General features: G+C 33.4%; 1 protein-coding gene across 1 annotated transcript; it reads left to right on the top strand.

Moving 5' to 3' along the window:
* The first annotated feature begins 844 nt into the window (after positions 1-844).
* Positions 845-13,499, top strand: LOC108776237 (uncharacterized protein DDB_G0283357). The gene is made up of 20 exons (XM_018542786.1): positions 845-918; positions 1,299-1,491; positions 1,837-1,895; positions 2,103-2,306; positions 2,407-2,544; positions 2,642-2,758; positions 3,113-3,229; positions 3,305-3,426; positions 3,540-3,898; positions 3,986-4,838; positions 4,928-5,243; positions 5,364-6,245; positions 6,486-7,382; positions 8,725-9,123; positions 9,289-9,389; positions 9,692-10,875; positions 11,111-11,363; positions 12,034-12,138; positions 12,221-12,346; positions 12,725-13,499. The coding sequence occupies exons 2-20, from the start codon at positions 1,321-1,323 to the stop codon at positions 13,255-13,257; spliced, it is 6,936 nt and encodes a 2,311-aa protein (XP_018398288.1). The 5' UTR covers positions 845-918; positions 1,299-1,320; the 3' UTR covers positions 13,258-13,499.
* The last annotated feature ends 4,385 nt before the right edge of the window (positions 13,500-17,884 follow it).

Genomic DNA, 17,884 nt, shown 5'->3' with positions numbered 1-17,884 from the left:
TGAAAGCTTATATAAGGCATATTATATTATTATAGCATAATAAATAAATGCTTTTCAAATTTTATTTAATTTTTTGATGATAACTCCTTTTGATATATGTATTTTAAATAAATGTCTGCATGCAATTTAAAAAATGGGAACTAAATGTATAAGCCAATAAAAATTGTAGTATTAATTATAAAAATAATATACATTAATTATCAAGTAAATTAGAAAATATCGAAAGTATTTCTCTATTTTCGAAGAAGATAGGATTTTTATTCTATTTTCTCTTTCTCTCTCCCCCCTCTTTCTCTCTCTCTCTCTCTCTCTATATATATATATATATATCTCCCTCGTACTCATAAGATTAGTGTCATCTAGCGATGCACGACGAATTTAATCAGTCGAAAACATCGTGACCGACGAGTTCCAAGTTCCGCAGTGCCTCACGATAGCCCGAACGAGTTAATGGAGGACAATGATGTGTTTCGATAGGATACGTGATCGGAAATTTATTATGTTCATCGCGTACGCGGAGTGAGTACGCGCATCCTTCTCTCCCATGTCCGTCATCCCGGAGAAACGATAATTTTTGCAGGTAAATAGAATTTCGTTTATGCGAAAAGGGGTCGAGAACGAGGGGGGGTCTGTCAGGGAGGAAACGCGAATTCGTCTCCGCTCGCCACAACGTCGCTAATCGCTATTTCCGGGCAATCCGGGCCACCCAGCCCAGCATGAGTAATTAGTTTAGCTTGACGTGGATCCATGAGTGTGAACGTTGCTGTAAGGAAAGCACCGATGCTGTTCGGAATTTCAGAGTACAAAGGCTTACGTCCGTGAATCCATCGCGTAATTGCGCTGCCCTTCATCGAGATCTTGTTGTTGGGATTAGTCCGAATATTATGAGCTTTTTGGAGTCTAACCTACCTTAACAATGTAACAATATTTCTAATACGAATTATTCTAGCAATAGTACCGTATTGTTAAGGAGAGATCAAAAGTGTGTCTGCCTTATATATATATATATATATTTTTTGCACACATATGTATGTTTTATATATTTCGGCGTAGAAACTGAAAAAATCATTGATAACAGTATATATTAAAAATATATTAAAAAGAAAGAATGAAAAAATTAGGAGACAGGTGGTGATAATGAAATAAGTAATACTGGAATTGTACTGCTAACAGAAGATATTTTAATTTATCAAAAAAGTCATTATATATCAATATATAAGAAAAAAAGTGCTTTTGTTTTCTTGAATATAATACTTTTATGTAAAACTATTTTTAACATATTTTACAACTCATTTTAGAGACGTTGTAACATCCAACTAAATGGGGAAAGTCAAGAAAAGACCGGAGTTGCTGCACTGCAGCAAGTCACACAATATACTGCGCAATTTAATGCTGAGAGATTTTGGGTTACACACAACGCATAAGACCAGTACGCGTGAACTGGAGCCGATTGCTGAGGCCAATTTTGTGTTGAGGGACCACAAGGAATTGGTATGTACTTATGTATATGATCAACTAATAATATACATTTCTTTATATCCAAAACGAAATAGATACATGGGTGATATTTGACGAAAGCGAGAATGAAAGTTCTGTTGCAGCAATGAAAAACAAATCTCATATGATACAAGTTATGTACTTGTGTAATTTAGTCCTGTTTACTTTCTCTCTAATTTGTGAAGTAAATATAGTACAGTAACAATCTTATCCAATAAAATGGCCTTTTACAACAACTTTTGTTCTCCAACATTTATCAATTTCTAATGCTAAATTAATAATGATATATTTATTGCTACATATGTATATTACAGTAAAGTATTACATGTTTATTTACAGAAATGTGAATTACCTGGTTTTCCTAGAGCCACTTTTCTAATGGTTTTCAGTCCTGATGGGTAAGATATAATGAGAAAAATTATGTATATCTTTTTTATTGTTACCTCAGAAGATAGTACTGATAATTGTAGAAGGAAGTAATATATAATATATATGTAACAGCTGGTTTTATTATATGTATAACATATAATACATATAATATAATGAAGAAAATTAGAGAAAATACATAATAATCAATTGACAATTTATCAACATGACAATTTCAGGACCATGGTAGCTTCTACGCATGGAAATCACAATGTTTATATCACGGAAATTACAACGGGAAAAAATATTAGAACCTTGTCTGGACATCCACGTACTCCCTGGTGCATAGCTTTTCACCCGTCCTCCAGTCAGATCTTAGCATCCGGCTGTCTAGGAGGTCAAGTTCGCGTGTGGGATTTAAGTGTGAGTATGGGATTATATATATAATTTATTTCAGTATTAAATGGCAATGCATTAAATTACTTGCAACACAAATCTGTTTACGTAGGGTGGTAGCGAAATTTGGAATGCCGAAAGTAATACTGTTATCGCTTCGCTCGCGTTCCATCCTTTTGAAAGATTGTTAGTTATAGCCACATATAATGAAATTCACTTTTGGGACTGGAGTAAGTCTCAACCTTTTGCTGTAACCGCTACAAAGACTGACAAAGAAAAAGTGAGGTATGTTTATTTAACAAAAAAATGATTGCATTATTAGACTACAATGCAAGAGAAAAAATATTGTGAAAAACTATAATTTACTTTATAAATATTACAGATATGTAGCATTTGACAGTTTAGGAAGAAAATTAATCACAGGTATCGCAAATACGCCTCAAGTACAATCACAATGGGATCGGGCTCCTGTCGGACAGTTACTTAGAACTAGTTTGATGTGAGTAGAAATAATGGTGTAAATCTTATGTGTAGAAATAAATTTTAGATACAGGTGTGTTCATCACTAATATCTGAATATCTTTCACAATTTAAAATTTTTTTCAAATTTAATTTTCTGAAAATATATAAACCGAACAGTAAAATATTTATTATAAATTTATTGGTAATAATCTCCAATTTCTGTTTTTAATTATTTTTTCAATCAAAAAAATTGAATGTTTCACAATTTTTAATTGTATTTTTTTTCTCATTAACTTAATTTTTTTTTATTTATACTATAATATGTGCGTTAATATATTCTAAATAATTCTGTTTGCATTATAACCAATTGCGAAAACATTAGGAACTTTAGGTATCAGCCACGAGAAAATTTCCCGGATATCGAACTTTCACCTTTTCACTTGTGGAATCATGGCTCTTTTTATGGAAGAGGATCGGCGGACAGCAATACTGCAGATAGAACTTCTCGGTATTTATCCATACAACGCATAATTAATCAAAATTCATTGGAGAATTTGCGAAATTTGAATAGAAATTCTTTCAGTGCGTATCTGTTTATGCGCAGAGGCCACGAAATGTCCAGTTTCTCGCGATTCGCCAATCAACAATTTAGGAACAGTACGCGACAAGAAGCGCGGTTTCAGCGGCGACGAAATCTATCTGAAGGTACGAAATCTATCTTCTACCGTCGCATTGCAGATTCTGTGAGCTAATATAACTCCATTTAATATTTTTAACAATTGAAATTTGTCATAATAGTTTTATACCTTACGATGTAGAACTGAATCAAACTAGGGAAACTACATCTCCAAGCATTACGAGAAATCCACCTCGTCCGACTGGTAATCCAGCAAACACGGACAATGTTGATAATAGATCAGCGGATGACAGTAACGATGACGATTTGCCGAGCTCGCTAAGAAGCCGCGATCGAGAATCTAATACAATAAACGACTCTCATCCCAGGGATGAGTTATATGAACGATTAAATAATGTGTGGGTCGGTGTGGACGAAAGATTGCGTGGAACCAACTCTCAAGATCCGGAGAGGAGAATAAATTTATGTTACAGAGATCTTGTCGATCAATACGTGACGCTTGTAAGACGTTACTTTGACGTTTCTAGAAATAGAGATACGGTGAGCTATATACATTGTTATTCACAACTCCAGCAGAATTTTTTTCTTTTATCAAACGTATATAAAAATTATTGATTTTCTTTGAAGATTGATCGTGGTACTGATCCTATGGATATGCCGGAAGCATCATCTTCTAATTCCGAGGAGTCTAGTAATAGAAACGAATCAGCGACTGAATTATCTATACGAAGATTAAGAAATGAATTGAATTCCAGCGCACGAGCGAACAATACGAACCTGGAGAGGTTGCAACGATGTCAACGATTATTGATGGAACGTTCCGAGCAAGAGGAAATCGGGACCACCCTTCAAAATTTAAGAGAGGCTCTGAATGCTGCCGCCGAAAATAATAGTTCGTGCTTGGTACGATTGCAGAAATTGCGAAAGAGACTGCAGCGGCAGACCGCGACTTTATTCGAGCATTCTAACAATCGTAACTCTCGCCTTCAGTTGCTTCGAAACGCTCTGAATGATGAAATTGAAGCACTTAATAATATGGAGGCACAGTTCACTAATACGAGCTCTAGAATTGAACGGCTGCGGGACGAATTTACGATGTATGGTATTCTGCCACGTAATCGGCATATCGTGACTGATTCTTCACAAATGAATTTAAGTAATGCCGAATGGAGAACTCTTACGTCAAATGATGGACAAATGCCCAGTACTAGTTCTATGCCATCAGTGTTGTCTTCGAGATTACACGATTTAGAATCCAATGTGCTCCCTGGCACAAGTTACGTCCAAGAGAATGAAGAGCGTGGCACTTCGTGGTCCAATGCCAACAATAGTGAAAATGCTAGTACTTCATCGAGAAGTACTGGAAGAGCAACAAGAAGACGATTCAATGACTTGAACACGGAGGACGAGCCACCGAGGCAACGAAAGCGGAAATTAGGTCCTATTGAGTTTTCTATGCCTATGCCGTTATCCTACATTGGTAATCTTTCTACTTGAACAAAACTGCACTTATGTAGAATAGAGAAATAAGATTAATGTTATTGATCCCAAATTTATTTATTATTCTAGAAGACAGCTCATCTTCGAGCGACGAAGGTTATTCACGAGCATCAACATCCCGTAATGGCGCATCTAATTTTACAGTTTCAACTCATTCAGCGTTTCAACCAAATGTACCTAAGTCTGTTGCTCAACGAATGAGCAGCAGCTCACAAAATCAAGAGACGTCAACTAATTCTTCCAGATTGGATGAAACAGATAGGAATAATTTACCTGTTAATTTAAATAACGAATCGAACGAAGATAATGACCAGGATAATAGGACATCAAGGACCATGCGAAATACACAAGAAACGAGATCTCAAGAACTCAGTCGCAGACAAGGGTAAACATACTTTATTTATTTTTTTTATTTTAATTTTTACATTTTGTTGAAATTTTTTTTATTGTACATTTTTTTGTACATTTTTGAAGATGTCATATATTTGAAATTTTTAATATTTAGAAATTCACCCTTACTCAGGAGAGTGATAGATGTTCTACAAATTCTTCGAAATTTACACGCGGATCGGATGGAAAACAATAATACTACTCAACAAGTATTACTAGACGACTCGGAGAATGGATATTGGCTGCTCGAAGAGAATAGTAATTCAGATTCAAATTTGGATGATACAAATTCCAATACTAATTCGAACTCTCGTCGATGGACCAGTCGATGGATACGACTGGATACTTCGAGCAGAAATTCAGAATACCCTAACGATTCACCGAATGAGCAGTCTCTATCGAGACCTTTTTCGGAAGACGTAGAACAAAATACCAATGATAGACACAGAGAACAGAGGAACCAATTGTCGCCCGTGTCTGCAAATCCTACTCGTTACGAACAACCGCCATTGTTTCCGTTTAGAAGCTTACGAGAAAACCAATCCCAAAGATTAGAACAAAATCAAACGCCCATTATCAGCAGCTCTGACAGTACTTCGCTTCAAACACAGACATCTAATTCAGACGCAACGCATACGACATTAGCAGGATTTACGGAGTTGTCAAGAATGGTTAACGATCCCGTTGTAACGAGAATCGCTAATGTAACTAGCCGCGAGGATGAATCGACAGTGAGCGACAGGCAACAACCACCACCACCACTACCACCACCACCACCACCGCCACCACCGCCATCACAACAACAACAACAACAACAACAACAACAGAACCAAGACCAACGAAATGCAGATGATCCGGATCTCGACTATGTTATAGATCCAATAATGCTTGGTGCTGATAATATAGATCCAAGAGAGAGTTCACTAGGAGTTCGGCAAGGAATTCAATTGCTCAATCGTCACATCAATAACATCAATAACATGCACCGTTTGTGCCGGTAAGTACAAGTTGACGATCTCAGCATCTTGTAGAATTTTATGTAATTATTATATAAATCATATATAAATATTCTGAATTGTATTTAACGTAATTTTATAATGCCATAATTAATGAAGATGAAATTTTTCGGTTAAAACTATCATTTAAAGAACATTAGAAAATGAATTACAATTCGTTGTATTGCTTCCTTTGATTTCTGTGTCAATCAAAAATAACAATTTTCTCAATTCATTAACAGAGCACGTTTAGAAATAGTTCAGCTGTGTCAAGTGCGCAAAATGTGGGAGGATCTGCAACGACAGATACGATCGTTGCATGTGACGGTCCGTGTAGAAAGGCAGAACGACAACCAAACAGAGACGCAACGAGACAACGCTACCAGCAATCCCGGTCCATCAACGTCGGTTGCAAGTTCGTCTAATGAATCGGCGAGGAATTTTAAGAAAGCCCTCCTGGAAAACTATCAGAGAGAAAGCGAGGGCGATGGTGATACAAGATCGTACGATCAAAGTCAACCGTCAACGTCGAGCGGAGTAACTGGTCTCGAAAGAAATCACGAGAACGAGCCAATGTCTAGCACTCGTAATATTGAAGAGAGTACCAATATAAGTCTCTCGAATCTATTACCGAGCGATACCGAACTACGGCGGATGCAATGTCTCAAACTGAATGAAATGCTAGACGGGTTGTACGCACGGCTCACCTCGCGCTGTCAGAATTGCGATTCACGTGATACGCGGGCAATGAATGATCACACGTATTCCAGTTTGACAACCGATGGCGACGTACAGTTGCCTAGTATGTCCAGTGTTGTGTCGAATATTGGAGCTAACTCGAATCTGCCAGCGGTTACCGCAATAACCACAACCGAATCGGAGCCGTTACCCAGCATCTCGAGTTTCGTCAGCAGTCTCGATCGTGCTGGTCCCAGTAGATCGACCCAGGCATCGGATACGAATATTGATTACTCTACAATCGGCAACAACAACGATACCAATGACGATAATAATATTAATTTTGATCCTCCTATGGAGTATCCAACAAATCAACCTGGGACGTCAACTCGTACCACAGCTTCCATGTCGTTATACAAATCTACAATGGACGGAATTAATAGAATGCATGGTTTGTCAAGGTACTCTATTTTCAATACCTAGGTACAGGTACAGGTATTCTAGAAAAAATGTACCGAGGTATAGGTACAAGTATTAAAAAAATAAAATACCTAGATACAGGTACAGGTATTTTAAATGTACCTTAAAGGTACCTAACAGGTACTTTTATTTTTAATATAAAATCTCAGAATAAATTGCATTTTGATGACAAAATAACATTTCTAACGTTATTTTGATATCAAAATGTAATTTCGACAACTTGCTTGTTAGATATGATCTACATATTTCATGTATCTGCACGTAATATTTACTTATTATACATATATGTATGTATTTTATGTGTACGTACGTACATAAATGTTCTATGCAAGTTTAATTTATAAAACTATTTTAATTTTATCCGAATAATCAATTTATTGACACATAAGTGAAACACATTTACTTATTTTAAAAAATAATACTATGAAATGAAATACTTGAATAAATTAATTAAATTAATAATGTAAAATCTCTCTACACAAAGAGCTAACACAGTATATGAATGTGTAAATAAATTTATTAGAATAACATTTAAAAAATCGTAAACATTTAGATCTTAATTTTTTAGGTCATTATTTTACATTAATATAATTTAGATAATAATTTTTAATATCAAATTAAATAAAGTTCAAACCTAGTTCACAAAACACTATATATCTACCTAAATTGTACTAATGATTTAAAAATTAAAAGTTAAAACGTTTACAATTTCTTTTTTATGTTATTCTAATAAATTTAGTTCAACAGTTTTTTTTTGCAACTTAAATTTAATTGACCGATCAAGTAACCGGTGATGCATGATGAAACCGGTTCTTAGTGCAGAAAAGTATCATCCAAAAAGTAACTAAAGTATACCTAAATATAGGTACATAAGAAATGGTACCTAGGTATAGGTACCAGAAAAAAACGTACCTCGGTACAGTTCCTAGGTACGTAAATTTGTACCTAGTTACAGTACCTAGGTACAAGTACCTATCAGGAGATGAACAACACTGTGCGTGATAGTCATGAAAGGATATCTTTCCGGTAGTTATATATATATTTTTTTTTTCAAAACTACGTTTTGTTTTAAAAATATTAAATAATTATATTTTTTATAGACCATAAAAATATTATTTAAAGATATAAAAATATAGAACAAGTTATTTCAGACTTATATTTAAATTACTAAAAAGTAAAGTGTCACTTTCTGGAAAGATCTTTTCACGAATTTTTATCATTTAAAGAAATATTTATATATTTCAATAATTTACATAACTAAACATACTATGTATTGTCTCTCTAAATCAATTGTAAATTTGTTTAAAAATTTCGTTTTTTCAGAAACATGATGCTAAGATATAGAATGAAGAGATCGCTAAGATCGCATCGTTTTATGCAACGTCTTAGGTCTCTGTCCACCAATAATTCATTTCGTCAGTGCGAGCATATTAGAAGACCGTGGTACTTACGCAGAAATACTCAGAATAATGGCAATGGCAACAGTAATAATGACGGTTTAGATGTAGATATAGATATCCGGGATAGAATGCTAGGTTCGAATACGTCTAAACGTCTGCAAAAGATGATCCTACGACTAGAAATGCTGGTTCGACAACAAAGGGCCTTGGCTCGAAACAGCGGCAGAAGGTTAAACGGTAATAATCGTCAATCCGAAACAAACAGAGACAACGATAATCGAGAAATGGAAGAGATTCGTGAAGCTACAAGATTGAGAGCTAGGTAGGAAGAACAACATCGCGTAATTGTGCTACAATATTATTGTATACTAATATAGTATATTAATATTAAATATAATGGCATTAAATATTGAATGAATACATACGTCATGTTCAGGAACTGTTATGTGTTATAATAGTGAATATATTCCAGTTAATACTATTTCAGACAAGTTCTTGGTTTGATGGTACGATCTTTAATCCAATTCTTCGAAGTAAGAAGATCAGGAAACGGATCCCAAAGTAATGTTCTCTATGAGCAGATGTATAGTAAGTTTATTGGTTATTATGCAGATATTAAAATATAATTAGAAAAAATGATATTCATTATATGAAAAAATAAGCCCAAAATAAGATAAAACTTTTATATGTAGTATTTCGTTTTTTCAAGATTATTAATTTACTGAGAAATTAATGTCGTTTTTAAGAATATAAAGTAAAAAAATATCTGAAATTTTCAAATTTGACTTTATTATGCACAAAATTACGAAATAATTCTGTTTTTTACATTCTCTAGATTACACATCTCTTGGATTGTTGATTTATATCAATTTATTTTCTTTTTTTCTCAGAGCTGTATGTATTGTTACATCTCGCACTTGAGCTAACAGATTTATTGCTGGCGCAGTTAGTAATAACAAGACGAGAACTAGAATCTAGTCAATATGGACCTTTCCCTTCTGATTTATCGGTTGACAACCAAAACAGAAGCGACACGCGCAATAATAGTGTTGACAATAGTCTGCAAACGGAAAGTCCGCGTCGTGCTAACGATAACGCGCCAAGACGAAACACGTATAGGGAAAGGTTATCGAGAAATCGTGCTGAAATGCCAAGTGCGGAGGAGTTTCTTTCATTACATGGGAATAACATACGTTACCGCATTCTGGCGCGACGATTAAAAAGGCTATCTTATCACCGACGAGCAATTCAAATCATTAATGGTTTTTCCGGAAATCAAACTAGCAATACAGCAGCAGGTAGATCTAGCGGTAACGGCGACGATAACAATTATGATGATAATACGCAAAACGAAGATAATCGACAGTCAACTTCTGAAAACGCCTTGTCAGCAGAAGTACAGAGTATCGTGGAAAGAATTCAAAGTAGCAGCTCGATCGACAACGATGACCGCAGCGAGACCAGGGTAGGAGTTGAAAATCATACGATGAACGCTGCAAATGAGTCGCGAAATTCAAACGAGAGCTATCGACGGAGTTACAGAAACGCTACGGTATCTGAGCCGGCGGTCAGACGTATTAACGAATCAAGGGATCCGCAGGAGACCGACTCTGCTACACATGCCAACGAGAGCTGGAGAAATTGCCTTGTTTACACTTCATCAGGAGATGAACAAAGTGCTAGATCGTCGCATCAGAGATCTCGTTGGACTCGTCAATATGCACGGGTTGCGTGTCCGTCATTGCTCGAGCGTCCTTTCTTGCACAGATACGGTAACTCTGACTCGAATAACAATCGTAGATTCCCTCAAAGTAGAGAGGGTTCGTCTCTCCGACGAGAATTTAATGTTCCCGAGCTACAGGTAAACAACGTGCCCGTGAACGACTTAGATAATCTGTCTAGTAATCCACGAAGAAGGCAAAATACGCCTCCAACTCCGCCGCATACGCCTCCGCCGTATTTGATTAATAATATTCTCCATAATGCTGATAACAGAAACAACGATCGGACAAACGAGTCCACAGATCAGCCAGGACCAAGTTGGGCTGGACAATCGAACAATAATAGAACTCGGGTATAGTACAAATTTTGGAACATTTGCGATTTTATACCCAAACATTACCTGACAAGTAATTATAGTTCCGTGCATTTTTAATGACTTAATTCTTATAAACATTTATGATACACAAATCATTTTTGACATCAATTTATGAATTGTTATTTTACCGTCTTTTGATAAATGATAGATTCGATCCTCGCTTCTTCGAAGACTAAACAAGTATTTTAATGATTATTAATTTTTGTATCAGGTATTGACTCCAACGTTCTTAACGTTGTGGCGCAATCGGGTTGGTCCCACTTGGATACCTCGCTACACTGAATTCGTAAATAATTCAGGATTAGTGCATAATGTACGAATCGGAAATGCTACTAATTCCAATAATGGTGGTAGCGGTGGTGATGATGGTGGAGGAGGCGGAGGAAGAAATGAAGGAAGAGGTGCAGGACAAAGTGGTGGAGTAGGTGGAGGAGGAGGCACTGGAGGAGGAAGAGGAGGAGGAAGTGGTGGTAGTGGAGGAGGAAGTGGAGGAGGAGGAGGTGGAGGCGAAGGAGGAAGGGGCGGAGGAGGAGGAGGGGGACAGGATCCAGGAAATGATGAAAACGATTATTATTGGGACTTTGGTACATTTTTTCTAAGTTTGTAGATATCACGATATAGAATAATCTATTATTAGTGGTATATTCAAAAAGAAAGCAATATTGATAAAAAGTTGATTAATTCGTTTCAACAGAGTAGCTATTAGAATATAAACAAAATATAATATTTAGTTTATAAAAATTTACAAATTTAAAAAAATTATCTTATTTTATGAATAAGATTAATTGTTCAACAACTTTAAATACTTCCTACTGTTTTCGAAATGTTGAATTTTTATTTTGATAACATTAAACTAGTGCAAATAATGGTAATTTCGAAATAAAATTATATTATTAACTAATATGCAACTTTTAAGATTAATTTCTCAAAACAAAATCTCATACAAAGAGATCATATCAAAAAATTGTATCAAAAAGATTTTCTTCTGTTTCTTCTGTTTATTTTTTTACATATAAGATTATTGTCCATAACATTTTCTATATAATATTGTTAAAAAATTGAACTTATTTTTAAATACATTACGCATATATGCAATACATGTGAAGATATAAAAAAATTAAATAATTTCTTTAGAACATATACCTATGGGTATACCATTCAACCCAGCGTTGGAAATTCAAACTTATCGCGTTCAAGCATGGGACTTCTCCAATGGTGACATACCTGATATTACAGACTGTTAGTAAAAAAATGTCAAATATAAATTTATCATAATTATATACTTCTACATACGTTTATATATGCCAATATAATTTTTCAGCTGAGAAAAATGTTGTGGTGCGTGAATGTAAGATTCATAACGATGCTAGTATTGATATATCCACGGATGGAAAATTACTAGCGACGCTTCTACAGTCGGGTCGTATTAATGTGTCGACCACATTAGGTAAGCAAGAAATGCGTATTGACCTCTATTATCGATGAAATTCAAACGTGTGTGCGCGCGCGCGCGCGCGCGTGTGTGTGTATTCTTAAAATAATAACAATTCTTTCTCGACGCACGTGTATTTAACGTTTTTTTTAATCTTAAAGGGATAATTTCTTATTTTTGTATCACATCTTTTTCGCACCAATAATCTTGCAGGGAAATAATTTTAAATGATAACTTCACAAGGGGTAGTATTATATTAAAACAGTATAACAAATACTATGAACGTATTCCTTTACTTTGCGTATTGCTGCGTATTTTTTTCATTATTTATACAGGAAACAACTTGATTGTTTTAAATTATCTAAGGCTATATTGCTTACTGTTTTGATTTAGGTATTTACAGCCTACAATGGGAAACGCTAGGAGAAAAAATTCATTCGACCAATATTGATCAAACCGTGGTATCCGTCTCGATATCGCCCACACAACAACATCTCTTGGTAGGTTTGGCACGCAGGATTCATGTGCCCGCTAGGCCTTTTCCAATGGCTCTGATTTACAAGCTGATGGAAAAACAGTCCGACGATGAGAAGAATGTTTCGTCGACAGATCCGACCATGGAATTATACGATTCCTTCGACGAGATGCTCGATGATAACGTTTCTACGAGTAATGTTCCAAGACGAAATAATATTACAGCCAACACTTCTAGACCACACATCCAAAACTGGCGGATTCGGGAGAGAAACGAGTTTGATATGGATATAAAACGTCACAGAGAAAGTATGGTGCTTATTCGGGAGTTATTTCAAAACTGCCGGGAGGTCTCCAGTTACCTCAGTCTAAATTGTATTAGATGGGCGCCGCAGCCGGGCCAAGGGATGGTTTACGCAACAAACACTGGACAATTAAATATCTTGCAGTGATTCTATGCCCGTAATAGATGAAGATGGAAGTAAACATTTTCTTCGTATTATAATGCTTACAATGAATGTGTCATACACGTAAGACGTAATACAATATCGCGGTTCACTCCCTAAATGAATTCTTTTTGATAGATTTTAAGGAAGAATATATGCCAAGAACATATGCCGTGCGGTAATAAGTTTTTATCGCAATTGATTATCAAGGCAGAGTGTGTGACAGTGATAAATAGCATGAGACTGCTACGGACTAAATTTGTATTTTTATTCTTTTCCATATTATGCTATCATTTCTTTTATGTTTCGCAAAGAAGCGTAAGAAGTGTAAAATGTATAGATATAAAATAATATATGTTCTATTAATTAATTACTATTGTATAGTTTATGTAGTTTTTATATTCCTATAATTTAAAAAGTACTCTTACATAGTTTCTATTAGACTGAATTTGTAGTGATACGACTGTCATTTTTTAGAGAAGTTTCTGTCATATGTGTATATATATATATAGTATATTATATAATATATATATAATATACTATATATACATATAAATGTGGGGAATTGGGTCGTTATATAATATTAATATGTATTTACTGATCGAATGGACATTAATGCCATGAAATAAATCATTCAGAACGTACTTCCCATTTTTATTATCTTAATCATAAGAAATAGAGCAATTTATCGTGCCATCTCTTTGCAATACTTTTGTCTGGTGGATTTTTATATATTTGTTTATATACTTTATTAACTGAAAAGAAATATTTATAAATGTAATTTTTTGAAATGAGATAAGTTTTTGTTCGTTTTACTTTTGTATTACGAGAGATGAAATATTTATTAAAATTTCATATATATTCGTTTTATACATCTATACATATATGTTAAAAGTTTTGGCTTAGGATATAATATACAAATACAAATATACATATTGATTAAGTAAATTATTTCAGGCACAATTTTATTTTTGTAAGAAATATTGCGTGTCTTTTTAGAAATTTGGCGCTTTTCGGAAAGATGAGAATGGCTCCACTTGTGTATACAGTCATCGGATTTCGGTATAACTATTGTATACATAGTTGAATAACATGTAATTGTATTTCTGTGTATAATCATTATCAATAATAATTTCTTTGCAAAACAACCATACGTTTTATACATCTTAATTATCACACGTACGCGCGCACACACCACTTTCTATGTCACATCGCTTCCAATTGCGTAAATAAGAATAAGATAGAACGTTGAAAGGGAAACTGTACTGAAAAGGTAAATGATTTATGTTTTACGTTGCTAAAGAATGCCATTTATATAATTCGATAATTATATGAAAGTGCTGTGTTCAAGCGGAAGCATCCATATTTTTTATATCGGGCAAGTGTAGGAAAAAGAGAGACTTTTAGCTATCTATCTTTTTTTAGTAAACAGTGAAAAGATGCGATAGAGTATAAATTTCATAGCCTTAATATCTGCTTCTGTAATCGGACAATAAAATTTACAATGAAAATAGATACAGCTATGTTTTATGCAGATATATATATATGTACAAAACGATATAATGTATTGATATATCTATTTATCACAAATCTATGTTATAAAAGCATCGGTCTCATAATATGTTAAACATAATATTACGTAGAGTTAAAGTACTGTAGGAGAATCTGTACAGACGCTAGGATGGAAGACTTAAAGGCGACCCTCGGCGAAACATCACCTTCAAGCGCAAAAGTATTTTTTTCCAATGCTCGGGTAACTACTAACAAAGTGGTACGGTTTATGATACATACGTTTACGAATCTTAATTACATGAATTCGGCAATTTATTTACAGGACGCAATAAGACTCGAAGATTGTCTTCATAATGAATATCTATTTATAAAAATAGCGCGTGAAAATTCTATAAAGATCTAGTTTTTGTCGGAAAATCAGAATGTAATATAAACAAACGGAAACCACAGTGCAGTACACATTTTCATATGTGTGTGTGTGTGTGTGTGTGTGTGTGTGTATTATGTGCAACTGTCTATACATTATAATTTTAACAACATTTTGGCATCGCACGGTATATTAATTGCTCTGTAAACTTGTATAAACACTTCCACAGCATACATAGCGTATATGTAGTTACCTATAATATAGTAATGCAGTAAAAATATATTTTTATTTGTCAGACAGGCAAAATGAAAAATTATAATGTGGACAGAAATTGCAAATATGTTACATTACATTCATCATCCAGCATATACTGTACAATACGTTAAAAGCTGAGAAACGTACATTACTTCATTTCCTCCCACATACATTGGACTTTACAGTCGTTCTATCATAAATTCGACCGTTACAGCACTCTGACATTCATGTAATAAAATATAAAAATAATAATAAATCGTAATTATTCTTCCTCCGCCAACGGCATTCTGAAAATCCAACGGAACTTCAGATTATACTTTAATTCTTATAGACGTAACCAGTCATATAATATATAAGACTATCTTATATTTAAAGTTCTAACCGGTAGGTACAAAATATTAAATTATATCGTACATAAGTCAATTAGTAGCACGTATGATACATGATTACATTAATAGTACATTAATAGTATTTTAATTTCACTTTGTCATAGTAAAATGTGAATATGATACACAACTTCTAGGTTCTTTTTTTCCTTAATTATCACGTTCCTGGATGATCTCTTTGGAAGATTTAATTGCATGCATTACGAAATAAATACTTTACATAATTGTGAGATTTAAATATCTATAGCAATTTTATAGCCATAAAAATGCGATATTTATGATTTCGTAATAAGAATGATGAATTTACTCATATATTCTCTGTAAAGTATCTAAAAATAATGCGTATTGCATTATAAAAAGAATACACAAACGTGAACTTGATATCGAATTTTCTTTTCAATAATTGTGATAGAATAGGAATAGGAATTGATTAAAATGAAATTCTATTATTAATAATGTGAATAACACACACACACACACCTTGCACCAGACTGAGTAGTTTTATAAGAGAGAAAAGATGCAACCCTGATATCATGGCTTATCCTTATCTCGCGCATTATCTAAAGTTATAAATCCATGGAAGTAGCGCCATATAAAAGCAATTATTCAGACTCTAATTTATCGTGCTCTTTATTCTTAATAAGCTATAAAGGCTGATTTGCTAATATTTACGCTATAATATATTTATTGTAAATGGTGTTCTTTTTCTTGCTATGTACTATTATTCAAATTACTTAAATCATCTATATCAAATCCGATATATTGAATTAAATGACGAAAATTTTTTAATAAATTGTCATGCTGTACATTTATTAATTAAAAAATTCTAATAATAGTAATAATTCTAAATCAATAAAAATCAATAATTATTTTTGTACTAATATTGTAAAAATACATTTAAAAAAGAAAATACATTAGAAATATTATAGGCTTGTTCTTTATTGAAGAACTTTCTAAGTATTAATCATGTAATTTTTTCTCTAGAGCGGAAACGTGAAAAGTGAACATTTTTATAAATGTATGAACATATACATACATCATACAAAAGATTTTCACGTTTCCACCCTAGGGAAAAAGTTACATGATCGATATTCTGAATAGCAGATGTATACGATGCAATAAGTTAAAATAAAACAAATTATATTTGTTTCATTTTATTGCAATATTATTGCACCAGTTCAGAAAGATTATCAATAAAGAACAGATCTCGTATATCTCGTAAAAAAGTGTATGATTCATTTTTTAAATCCATAACTTCTCTCATAATAATCCTTCGATGTATGTGACAGTGAAAAGATAGGCGAATCGAAGAAATATATCAATATATTTAAAAATAATTTAGACATATACCATAATGACATGTATTATAACTTTGGTTTATAAATTTCTGATTGGATTATCTCGATAAATTATGTAACGTTACTAATAAATATCGACAATCTTTAATTTGAAGCATGCATGTATATATTTTCGTCTTTTAGAATGTTATTAGTAAATCAGCCATCACTTTGATTCTTATTAAATTCAGTCAATATATAAAATGCTTTGGATAATGAATAGTTGACTAATATATATCACAAGTTATTTTCTCCCATAAGGACAGTACAGATAATGCTACGACTAAAAATTTTTTCTTTCTCACCCTTTGTTTCAATACGCCTCACATTCTCGTATGCTTTGTTATATCCACATTATAAGGTCCTAGATAGTAGAATCTTTGCACACAATCAACAGAAATATATTGATATTTATTGACAAATAAGATTAATATTTATAATTTTTCATAATTAATGGTATAACAAAATTAATAAAAGTGATTAGAAATTGTATCTAGAAAGAAGGCCAATATAAAATTTCTCTATCAAAGTATTTTTACGATTCTTTAATGCAGACAAAAATAATTCAAATTATATATTATTGGAAATTATAATTGAGAAACATCTAAATTTTAGAGTATATATATAACAATTAGGTTTAAGATTGTTATTGCAAACCATACTTGCAATGGAAATTCTTCCATTATGGTACATCTTAGCCGTACATACGGTATACATACAATACATCTAGTTTAGACAATATGTAAAAACAGTTTGCCAAGAGATGTATATAATAC

This window comes from Cyphomyrmex costatus, unplaced genomic scaffold (genome assembly GCF_001594065.2).
Source record: "Cyphomyrmex costatus isolate MS0001 unplaced genomic scaffold, Ccosl1.0 scaffold344, whole genome shotgun sequence".
Lineage (NCBI taxonomy): Eukaryota > Metazoa > Arthropoda > Insecta > Hymenoptera > Formicidae > Cyphomyrmex > Cyphomyrmex costatus.
This window is presented reverse-complemented; position numbering and strand designations above follow the sequence as displayed.

Bases quoted from the DNA above. Each gene is read 5' to 3' on its own strand.
- LOC108776237 (XM_018542786.1), top strand. From the start codon at position 1,321: ATGGGGAAAGTCAAGAAAAGACCGGAGTTGCTGCACTGCAGCAAGTCA. The intron at 1,492-1,836 runs GTATGTACTTAT...GTTTATTTACAG, and splicing joins TGAGGGACCACAAGGAATTG to AAATGTGAATTACCTGGTTT. The intron at 2,545-2,641 runs GTATGTTTATTT...TAAATATTACAG, and splicing joins ACTGACAAAGAAAAAGTGAG to ATATGTAGCATTTGACAGTT.